This window comes from Choristoneura fumiferana, chromosome 2, assembly GCF_025370935.1.
Source record: "Choristoneura fumiferana chromosome 2, NRCan_CFum_1, whole genome shotgun sequence".
Classification (NCBI taxonomy): domain Eukaryota; kingdom Metazoa; phylum Arthropoda; class Insecta; order Lepidoptera; family Tortricidae; genus Choristoneura; species Choristoneura fumiferana.
In genome coordinates this window covers 16,553,875-16,566,672 of record NC_133473.1, presented here as the reverse complement: position 1 = coordinate 16,566,672, position 12,798 = coordinate 16,553,875, and the positions used below count along the sequence as shown (strand labels likewise).

Here is a 12,798-nt window from a genome sequence, read left to right as displayed (position 1 = left end):
AGAGGACTTAAAACGTATGTGTGTGTTGCTGCGTTAGAAGCATGTTTTTTGGTGGTTTAGTGAGCTGATGCTGACGTTTGTTTATCTATAAAATTATTGGTTAACTTGACAACAGGTATTTTTTTGTTGACTTATATTCTTAAGTAGGTACTTAAGGCTCGTTTCGCTGCCATCAATAATTTTGCTGTTAATTGGCAGGATTCGTTCTATTGTATTTTACTGTTTTCTTCTTTCGGTGCCGTCTCGTCTCGGACACATTGCAATTCGTGCTATAATCATCCTTTAACATTCTAAAAGCTTTTCCAACCGTGATATTTTACGCTTGCCTGATCAACGTCTTTGCATTTTTCTGCATTATTAGCTGAAAAAGTTCATTAAACTACACACACACACACACGTACATCACGCTTGTATTCATTAAACTATATTGTATATGATAATGTGTATTCCACCGTAACTATTAGGTACGCATAATATTATTATTACGCGTACTATGTGCATACTTGTGGGTCGGACTAGGTATAAACGTACATTGTCAAACACATTTAATTTAATTTTACATCTATTGTGTTCAACATTACCGGAAACTTATAGTACCTACAGTTATAAGCTGTTAAAGCAGTACTTCGTCAATTAAAATAAGTGAAATATCTGCTGTGTTTGTTTGTTGCGTGAAAAGGGAACCAATGGGCTTTGTACAGCTGTTGCAGTTTGCTCCACCGCATTTGTTTATAAAGAAAATCGTGAAGACCCGTGAATAAAAGCGGGAAGGGACGAACAAACCACAAATAGAAATAATAAAATTAAAGAAGTTCTATTTTCTTTATTAACTTTCTTTTCTAACCATGTCTCTATGGTGAACGAAAAACTATATAACAATGTAGAAATAAAAAAATATCATGGGACACTTGACACCAATTGACCTAGTCCCGAGCTAAGCGAAGCTATGTACTATGGATACTAGGCAATGGATAAACATACTTATAAATAAAGCATGACCCTTTGTAATAGGTATATTTGTGAAGTAGAGCAAGTTTGATTAATTAATATGTATATTGGGGCTGACAACTGATAAACAGTAGCTTTTTAATGGCGCTATTGAAGGCTTGTTTTAAACAGGCTACGCAGCCATTTTGAATGCTGAAGACAAATATTTACAAAGTTTAATTACCACGTTGCACGCGGCAGGCTATTGACAATACTTCAACAACACATTAGCCAGCACGAGTTTATTTTTCAATTTAACAACGCTTTTCATGTAACAAAGCATTTTTAAAATGTAACTCGGACAGTTTCAAACAAAAGAACACGTCTAGGTTTTTAATCACCACATCGTTTGAATGAGTTATTTTCATTACGTTAATAAACAATTTTAACTGCTTTATAGAGGGTGTAACGTCCACGAAGGCTCATAAATAACTCGTGTACAAATGAATTTCTTGAAAAGGTCGTGGAAATTAGAAGTTCACGTGAGAGTCCGGTCACGCGACCACCCGAACTCTTTGTACTTATTTACTTGTTCTTTTATTAACAGTGTTAGTTACAACGGTGAAATTATTCAACTCCCTCAAAACGTCAAGCGCGAATACAGTAATTAAAAAAAATATCTGACGCAAACGCGAAACTGGGAGAATTGGCGAAAAAGCTCTTTTTTTGACAATAACGAGAAACATTGGCGCGTGCCTCATAAATCGGATTTGATATGAAATAATTGAGTAATGAAACTCACGTGTGGAGTGCTTTTATGTATTGACAACATAAAATATAAAAAGCCTTCACTTCTTCGCTGTTAAATAATTTATCCAAAGATGTCTGCGCTCGCACGGACCGCTTCTGTCATCGAATAGGCATGTCGGAGTAAGTGCCAATCAATACTGAATGAGGCACTTTTAAACAAGCCTTTGCGCTTATTAGAGTTTGATAAATCTCTAAAGCATTTAATTGGTTCACCTTTACGCTGCACGCTGACTTTAAATAACGCCGTAAAGCAATTTAGAGCCAGGCGTGGTATAAATGATTACTCCTTCGGTCTAAACTTCCATAAGCAAACTTCGCTGATATTATTATCTCAGGCCTCTAAGGAGCTTGTCTACGCTTTAAACTTTGCTGTGCAAAATATGCACAAGTGTCAGCTTCTTAGCCTTTCGTGATAAAAAAAGTTGTCGCTTCCTATTCCTGTCAGTACTGGAACTACTAAAAGTTAGTAAACAAAAAGTGTATACCGACGCTTCAGCTGGAACGCAACGAAAAACTTGCTCCTCTGACGTTGATGGATGTGAGCAGCAAACGCGCCAACGCCAACGGCCATTTTGTAAGCGAAAGGTAAACTGACGAATCGGACGTGTTTTAAACTGTATATTGTTACGACCGGACCTCCTTAGCTTCGAGTATTGGCCCGAAACAGCATACTGTAAAATTAAATTAGATATAGTAGATTATCTATACACCGGTTCGTATTTTCAGCGCCTCAAATGTTTTACAAAATAACTAGTAGAATTGTAAAATCTGACTGACTTTACAGTTACCATCTAATTCGTACTCAACGGAAGCAAAAAAGGAACGCCTCTCTAAGTAGAGTCACTGTACTGTACTGTATAAGGGTTCGGTAAATACATTTCACAAAGTATTTACTACAGTAAATGAAGAAGTATATTGACTGCACGTTCAAAAGCTAACGCACTCTACTATACTTCGCAAACATTTGCATTTAAAGTGTCAACTTTGCTCTCTTTAAGCCGACGTGTGAAACGACTTATTTCTATCCTAAAAATCGTGTCCACCCCAACACAGTGAACTGTCAAAGGATAGTAGTCTGAAGCGGATTAAAAAGACGGATCCACTATTTGTGATGTTTTATTTATTAGGAGTCACGTCGGATTTGTTATTTCCTGCAAGCTTTGATACTTCAATTTCAGATATTTCACGATTTGAAGGCGGATTTATTAAAATTTTGCTCGGCAAAAGGCTAAAAATCGAAGCATTTCGAAAAGCTCTTAAAAAGACCAACTACGTTAGTACGGCATGTATTAAAAAGAGTACGCCAGAACTTAACTATTACTTTGATAAAATTAACACACAACGCAACGCAAGTGCATCGGATGAGATGACGCTTTGTGTGGAGATTGGTACTGTATTGTTACTTAAGAGTTTTTTTTTCAATAAAATATTTCATTGAGACACAGTTTCCTTTTATTCGACTTGTTGGCTTGGCTGCTTGGATACAATTCAACTTCTAGACTCTTGTGTTCGATCATTATACTATTTTAAATATAGAACTAGATTGCCAGTTCTAACCGATCGAACAACAAAGAGTTTGACATACAACAGTACCTAATTATAAGTTTCAACAAGATGTAAACATTATATTGCATTGTAATTACGTAATATCACTCTGAATATCTGTTTGAGTTCAATAGCAATTTACACAGATGTGACCCAAGCCACTATCATATCGTAATTGAAGAAAAAAAAACTGAAAACAATGTCCCGAAAACACAATGATATTCATCGAACGTTGCTGAAAATGATGAAAATATAAAATAATAAGTAATATTGGAAATAGCGGAATAACTTTCAAATCAAAACGCTGTCAAAGAATAATAAGCGTGATAACGAATAAAATTGTACTACGAGTAATAAAATAAACCCTCTGTCCTATTTAGTTTTAGTTATCTTTTTATTTCAAACTTCACTCACATTTCAGAAGTCATTGTGAAAGTTGAATAATAAGGCTTGTGATTGGTTTTTAAAATTAAAAAATATATATTTTTGTGTTCCCTACATAGTCCCTTCAATTTCAATCTCAATGTGCCATCAAGTAGATTGTCTTCAATGTGTGGTTTTATGAAGATACTGGTTCTCATTAAAGGTAGTGATAACTTTGTGATTCAACTCAATTAACAAGATTTCATATTTCTAAGACTATAATTTGATTCGTTCTCTGTATTCTGTTTGGAAAGAGAAAAACGCTTATATTTTTAAAATTTCGCTACAACTATTAATTAATTTATTAAAAAAATTTTAAGATGTGCTTATTCTAAAAGGGCATAACTCCAAAACTACGACACAATAGATCCATTACTTTTGTCTAGTCTGTTAAAAAAAAGATCACGTAAATCTGACGTAGACGTTGCATAGAGACGTTGTCAAAATTATGACAGCTCCTTTTTCTGGTGAAAAAGGCAAAGGAAACATATCTATACTGTCGTAGTGTTGGCAAATTCAGCCATATTTTTTCATTTTTTTGTATTTTTTTAAATATGGATAAATTAATTATAATAAATATTTTCCCATGTTCAGGAGGCAAAACTCTTTCGATTCCTGTAGTAATTTACAGGTGTTCAAAAAATGAAATCTTGTCAATTCTATTACGAGAAAAATCGAGGGTAAGAAATAAGGAAAACCCTATAACTTTTCTTTTCTGTTTGTTGTACAGTCCAAGCCGTGAATGGAAATGTCAATTTGGAGGGCTTATGAAATAAGTCTCTCAAATTTAGTCTGGAACGTTTGAATCGAAAATTGTTAGACAAAAATATTCTAGATTTTTGCTTTGTTTACCATTTTTTCATAGCCATAAACAAAGTATTCTATAATTATTTACATTTTCATCCATGGCCCATTTTAAAGTTTATAAGTAGTTTGGTTTTCAGTTTTAAACAGATACAATTGCAGTAAATATTAAAGAAGTCTTAGAATTCTGTTTTCTGTATATTCAGTGTACAAGCGAATATCCAAACCTCATGTATTAATCATGTGTATTCATCATCTTTTAACTTTTCCATTGATTAAAGGAGAGGAAAAAGAATAACGGAAGAATAACCATACACTTAATATTACTAGCGTATATTAAGTTTATGAGAATAACAAACATCACTCGCAATACCGAAACACGTTAATTGTTGTAAAACTTACGCCTCATATCATAACCCATAATAGGTATGAAAGTATGTTCACAACGCACGTAAGCGTTGTGACAACTTCATCTAACAATATTACATTTCAATTTCAGGAAATTGATATAAAATCATTATTATATAGGTACATAGGATGCATTCTGGCACTCCAAGTGACAGAAGATAGAACGTTATGATAGTAAACTGACGAATTTGCCACAGTTCCAAGCTTAGTGTCCCATTGACGCTTTAATCCGCAGCCCAATGATGGCATCACGACCGTTACCATTTATACACTAATTATTTAGCCCAGGTGCTGTGTTAAAATAGTTATGAAGATCAATGAAGACCGATAAATCACCATTTTGATCTATGGTCATTTTTCTGTAGTAACGTTGAGCATTTAACATTCATGCGACTGAAATCCACTGCGTTGACTTTTCAATGTGATTTGATTACCTCTATTATTTTTGTTTTCCAGAAGCAGAAATGTTGCATTATCTTCTAAATTAAAATTATTTATAACCATACAATATTTTAGACTATCGCGGTCATTACTAATTTTATGAATTATAGACATGTATTGTTCCGCATACCTTGATTTTAGTCGTCTCGTGATCATGGCGCATGCAACTTTACTGTGCCGAAATATCGAGCTTCGTTAAAATTGAGGTACGCGGAACAAAACTCGAATTTAAATCACAAATTTTTATGGCCATAGTGCCCAGTTCATAGAAAATATCCACTTTGAAGCAATCAGGTTTCTTTATTTACTGCTAAAGAATTCGAAAATTGCTGTAAACGACGACGTTACTCAAGTTTGTTCAGAAAATAGTTATTTCTGACAAATCACAACGCTGTACTGGGTAATTATTTGAGGTGTAAGATAAATGTTACAGAAATAAAAACACACATTTTGATGTGGTCTGTTTTATTTTGAACATAAGGATATGTACCGATAAGATGCTTTATATTATAAGAGATCGATAAAGTTTATTTTGGTTAAAAAAAGCAAAAATCCAATTTTAACGGTAACGAAAATGAGCATCGAGACCACGAAAAAGAACATTTTGTTTATTTGAAAATCTTATAATTGTACTATTTGAATGAAAATCCGATCATAATGAGAAAACGAATAAGCATTATTTAATTAATCAGGTATCAACAGAAATAGACAATCGATATCTATCTATATAAAAAAAAATTAAAACTTGACCACGAAAATGACGACTTCAAATTGTCATTTTTGTAACCTTTTAAATACTATCTAGAAATTACTTAATTAAAGTAAGATTAATAACTTCAACTCACAAACCAAAACAGTTTTCAATACCTTCCCCCCCGTGCAGGTCTACGGTAAACCAGAACGAAATTATGTTACAACGAAACAACACAACAAAATGCTCCTCTAAATGACGAAGTTTTCTTTTAATATTTAGATATATACATTTCACACGTACATTCAGGGCAAAATAATTCTTGAACCTCTCGCCAGTTAACAAAATTGGCGACGCACTGGTCATAATTCCTATAACCACACCTGGAGCAAATGTTGTTGACGGTCAACCATTCTTCGTTTAAATCAATTAAATCAATAACGGCATAAACGATTACACTGTAAAAAGCAGAAAATTCTATAAAAAGTGTTCTGTAATTTTTCTACTTGTAGGGAAAATCATCTTTTTCGTGGTCTTTAATCAGTTTCGTGGCCCATAGGACCACGAAAATGATGACCACGAAATTGAAAAGCTCTTACTTTCGCGGCTCTGCAGTAAATATCCTATAGGTTTGAAGCAAATGAAATCAATATTGAATAACTTAACTGCAAATGACACAGCACCAGTAAAACATTATATTTATTTACCCAATACTTACCAAGTCGCAACCGTAACGAAAATGACGCTCGATCTTTGACGCAAATCTAACTGAACCTTTATTATATTAATTATAGATAAATAATTATGACTTGCGATAAACATTATACGTTATATTGACGCAGTCTTATTTTCAAAGTTGCTTATAGTTAAAAAAAGGATTTACAGGAGGTTTGACCTCTTTTTTTTGTTTAAAATATACTTAATAAGTGTGGCTACGAAAATGATGGTGTATTTTGGAACAACGGGAAATGTAGAAAAAAATAGTCTTATCAATGTCGTAATTTTTTTATGTTTGCATGCATGGTATATCATATTATGAACATTCAATCCATGTTTTAAAAAGCAAGTTTTTCTATACCTTGTATTTTTTACAATACTACAAAGTAATCAGGGATAATCCGAACCTGACCACGTAACTGACTTTTGTGCAGAAAATTTAAGTTATTGTGGAAAAAAAGATAAAATAGAATAAAATCTATTTACCACAAGTTTCAGTGATAATATCCTAAGCAACTTAAAAACAATAAACGATATATTTCTAATTTTATAACTGAAAATTTGAGTCTGAACACAATTGAACCTCTCGAAATAATAACCCTACTATTAAATATAATATTTCCAAATAGTTAAACTTCAGTAAACAATTGAAGTTTGCTGCAGAATCATACATATTACGGGTATTGCTGTGTTATTATACCTAGTCAGGCATTAAGAATCGGGGTAAAAGTGTCAAGATCAGAAATCTTATAGCAATAACGTTTGCTGGATCGGTTTGATGTAAACTTTAAGAACGCGTGTTGCTTTACTTCAGCCTTAAATTTCAAGTATTTCGGGGTAAAATTGCCCTCTAAAGAGTCCATCTAGAATATGTGATGTGATCATCCTTACATATGGTCAATGGTCGTTAGAGTATTTTTTGCTGTTTCTTCTCTAATTATCTGTTCCTAATAAGTTTTGAGATTGGCGCCCAACCCAAGGATTGTGACGACAACATATTACCTCATTTCATAAAAGAGTAGTCTATCTACATCTCTATAGGATTATTTTCTCTTTGCCTAGTTCTAGTTGTTATCGAAAATATATCGGGTATCAACAACGTACCTACCTATCATCCAATTCTTCATGCAGTCAAATTGAAATGAAAGAACGATGCTTTTGTCATTACACCTAAATGGTTTTTAAGTTGGTATTCGTACTTCAGTAGTTAGAAATTATCAGTTTGGTGAACAAACTAATCCAGAATATGTCCTTAGATTTTTCTGTGAATGCTGTTCCTTGTTTGTCTCATTAAAATTCAGTTTCTCGAAAACTTGAAGACAAAAAGCATGCACACATATTTCAATTTGTATTGGACACCATTAAAGGTAGTACGATGTGACTACCTACTTCATTTATGGTAGGTAATGTCGTAATCATTCGAAGGCAATGTAAGAGTACTACGGTGGAAATCTGAAGATAAAAGCAGATCCGGCGTGAATTTAGTACCTACTGCTATTGGACACTTCTTATTTGATTGATTCGTAATTGGACACCATCAAATAACTGTAGAACGATTTGGCTAACTTCACTTGAGGTAAGTTCCGATCGTCCGAAGGGAACTGTGTAGGTAAACTTTGTCAAATGTAGTAGGTATTCCATCAGGTGGTTAGCAGCTGCGATTTAAATATATTTGCCACAAAAGCTAGTGCTGTGATGTCTTTTCAGTTTTAAAACGTTATCAATAATACCTTGTGAATGGGTGTTCCCCAGAAGTCGTTGAGAAAGATGTTAGAAATAGGTGTCTGTGGTCTCAAGTCTCTATTTTCTTTGATAGCGTTGATATCGTCGAACACAAAGCCGCAGTAGAGGCAGTTGTGGTAGACGATGATGCAGGCGAGGACCAGGACGGCTCCGAGGCCGCGGCGCGGCGGCTCGGGCATGTCTCCGGAGGAGGAAGGCGCCGGGCCCGCCAGCCGACGTCGGCTGCGCCCGGTCCGCGTGCGCACCGCCGACACCACTCCGCCAAACCTACACACTCCACTTACGCGGTCCATCGTGATTCACTTCGACATCCTAACTTACTACCCCACAACACATCAACATCCAGACTTAAGTCCTTGCAACGGTGAACCGTCTGAACCGCCGCACATTAGGTGCGGATTGGCAAAACACGATCACGAACGAAACCGGGTCTGTTGATACGGGAATTCAGATCGTAAGAACGGTTGATATCGGGTAAGCCACACGGATGATCACTGCAAACACGTTGTTATGTTAACGTATGCGATGGCGCGATTCGAATGTCAAAATTACCATCGGAATCAAGGGGTTTGACATTCATGTGATAATTGCGACGCGACTGACACGGACACACCCGCTCTCCCGGCCGATCCGCCGACGACTGCCGAAGGGCGACGAGCGAATGCTGCGTCGAGTCACGTGACCAGTCGTTTTACTGCGGGTCGTTTTGAGATGGCGCATGCGTCCTTCACACTCCATGTCTAGCTGGCGGCAAAATTGTCGCGAGATTTACGATTTTAATCCTAAATGGAATTAAAAGCTTATTAATTTTCCAATCCAAATAAATACGTTAGAAAAGGGAATAAACCTTTAGTGGTGGCAGGAACCAAAGTATTCAGCTACTGGCCCAACGTCTTATCGTTAATTTTTTTTTTGTGCTACACGCATTTTTTTGGTATTATTTACCTACACATTACAACTTCTTTTTTTGTGTACTCGAACTCATGTCTCTTAAAAAGATATTAAAAGAAAATACATATTTAGATACCTTTAATACCTGTTCATTTGTAATAAAAAATACACAAATATAGAGATAAAATATGCAATTTAATTCAGTTTAGTGATTGTAATTACTATTCAACTACGAGTATACCGATCCAGAATGAAAACAATTGAATGAGAATCGGGCAAGCGCGACTAACACATTCCATGTTGACTATGGTAATTGTCAAACGCGGACAATAAATTCGACAAATGAAATAATGGCCGACTAATAAATAAAAATACAATCAGCACCGATAGTTTGAGTGCAGGGGCACATCACATCGCAATTTGATTAGGTCGACCCCACGTGCTCGGAGCGCATGCCCGCGAAAGGGGGAGAGAGGGGCCAGCGGGGAGAGGCAAGTGAATGTTGATGACGACATTTGGTCGAGTTCGGGGGGCCTCGCGAGTCAGGCCCCGGATCGGGACTCGCCAATCCCTGCTATGCGTAAGTTCCCTGCAACTAGTTCCGTATAATTCCGAACACCGAACAAGTTGTATTTGCCTCGAGCTCTTGATACAGTCTAGTCAACCCCGCGCTCTTGAGCCTGTCTTCCGCATCAATAAGCGCACGATAAAAGGTTTTCGATGTCACGGAGTTCTTATACTTTAAATATCAGATTTTTTGTTATTAATCTGTGACTTTACGAAATTATTCGAGCTGAATTTGAGTTGGAATAAAACTTTTACGAATTAAGAAGTCTACTTTACTTAGACCTAATATTGAAGCTTGTTGAACTAAATGAAACATTTAATTTGAGATTAAGTCGCTTTTGATATTTAAACAAGTTACGATTTTTTAGGTATTTCTTTCTTCTCATTCTAGTGTTAATTAAATAGGTTACGATGTCAACGATATGGGACGATAATCCAATAGGTAAATGTTAATACGCATGTACGTACTTGTACTCATAAACCAGTATTTGGTATAAAAGCACCTTATTTGTTTTATTTATTAGCTTATTTTTGTGTTCCAATATTGGGCAAAGGCATCTATCTTGACTTACACATCTCCATATTTAGGATTTTAGAGAAATCAGGAGCTATATTCAACATCCAGTTACGCGTTCAGGTCATCGCGTCATCTTCGCCTCGGCCTGCTTTGCCGTCGGTCACCGTTGGGCAGTATCCAACATATCGTTGCGTTGAGTGGGGGTGCATCCTGAGACAGCGCTAGGCGTAGGCAACGTGGACGACGTCCTGCGGCCTCGCGTTCGAGGAGGCCTCACGCCTTGAAAGTTTCTCTTTTTTTGCTTATTGAAAAATCCGTCATCTAATGTGTGAGAATCAAAGGCCTCGCAAAATTTATATTGTCCACTTTGAATTTAGGTCCTAACTCCTGAACCGCTACTGGATGCACCCGGCTGACATGCCCGGCCATACCTATTTAAGCTCAGAAATCACTGTTCCAACATTGGCGTTTCAAGTTTTAGAGTCGATCGACTCTTTTAATAAAAAAAACCTGGTAGTAACCATTAAAAAAATACCTAAATAAAGTAGGTAGATATGTAATTGAATCGGTAAACTTATTGTCAATCCTTAAAGATTTTCCAGCGAAATTTCATGCAAAACGTGAACATAAAGCTTCTCATATGGCTTTGACGGGGGTTCTACAAATATTTCCAATAAGTAACCGTGTGTCAGCAAAATAGTATGGCGTAGAGTATGCTCTTAAAATTATGTCCTCTCCAATAGGATTTGCAAGTAAAATCTTTTAGTATGTATGAAAGTGCTTTACCAATTTTAACGACAGTTCCTACTTCAAAAATAAAACAATACTTAAGGCTGATTGTCATATTGACTTATGAGTAAAAATAGGCTTTGACGTTTTATGCGCTTCGGATGACCTTAAACTTTAGGGTGGTAAACCAACTTCTTGATCGCCTATACATATATAACTATTTTATTATGTTGTTTTGAATTTTGCTACGATTATAATTAGGTATAAGCCTTGAGTTGGCTAGGTATCAAAAAACAAAATATAGGTACCTAATAGATACTGAATTATGACACGTTCAACAAGCCAAATGAGGAAAAAAATCAGTGGTGACACCCTCATTTTGATGTTACATGATCAGCACCTCAGCTGTAGGATGTCTATTGTTGGAAATAGGCCTCTGCCATAGACTTCCAGTACTTAACAGTGGGTTAGGTACGTTAGATATTACACTGGTTGACGGCAATATGGTTCAGTCCTTTTGGCAACATCCCTTATGGCTGCATATCGTAACAGAACTAAAAGTAGAAGTTATACAAAAACTTGTGAGACAATAGTATAGATTGTACAATGAGTGCATCCCATGAAATGCGTTTTATGAACGAGTTATAGTCTGTTTTTCACTTCGGTTGCGAGAAAATTATAGTATACAGAAGCATTAAAGGTCCATTTACAACCTTTTAGTTTTCGTATAGTTTTATTCGTATTTCGTATTGTCATTACTTACAAGTAATTTCAAATCATATATTTTTAATTGTCCGATGATTCATTACTTATAATAGTTGTATTATTTCATGGAAAACGTTTCTTGACTTATTTTTTTTTTAAATAACAAAGCTAACTTCACTTGAATATGAGTTATTTTTCAATAATAAACCTCACCTACTTTTCTGGTATCAGTTCGATTGTGCGAGGGTTGCAGTTCTAACCTAACCTAACCTACTTTTCTCGTATCAGTTCGATTGTGCGAGGGTCACAGTTCTAACCTAACCTACTTTTCTGGTAACAGTTTGAATCTGCAAAGGTCGCAGTTCTAACCTAACCTAACCTACTTTTCAAGTAGCAGTTCTAACATCTATCTAAAAATATGAAAAGTATCTACTCTAGTACACGGCTCAGTGTCCTGGACTATTGGCTCTGTGCACGACATCAGCGCCACCTAGCGTCCGCAACTTTTTTGGCTCTGATGCTCTGACATTTTGAAATTTCATCGCGACATTGTGACAAAAATCAAACTTATAACGTATTAATTTATAATACAAAATTACTTTTTTAATTACTGTGATACCGTGATTTTGGTTGTGAATGAATTTAGATTTGAGGTAAGTAAAATTTATTCAAAAAGTGTGTTTTATTTTCGTCTCTCGTTTGTTTACTTCATGTTTAGTTGTACTTTTACTGTAAAACGAAAAGGTAAAGCTATCTTATTGGTTTCTTTGAATAATAGTAAATGTTGCTGGACATGTCCGAGATGTAGAGGAATTAAGAACAAAACAGGGACAGTGTACAATAATTCAAGCTCGCATCATAACACAAACATCTATTACTA

General features: G+C 35.6%; 1 protein-coding gene across 1 annotated transcript in view; it reads right to left on the bottom strand.

Annotated features, from left to right (window-relative positions):
- The window catches only part of Tmtc3 (Transmembrane O-mannosyltransferase targeting cadherins 3), a 151,998-nt gene extending 142,840 nt beyond the window's left edge, over nucleotides 1-9,158 (bottom strand). The window contains exon 1 of the mRNA XM_074110756.1: nucleotides 8,497-9,158. Within this exon, the coding sequence (XP_073966857.1) occupies nucleotides 8,497-8,802 (306 nt within the window). The 5' untranslated portion in view covers nucleotides 8,803-9,158. The remainder of the gene's footprint in view (nucleotides 1-8,496) is intronic.
- Nucleotides 9,159-12,798: the final 3,640 nt, after the last annotated feature.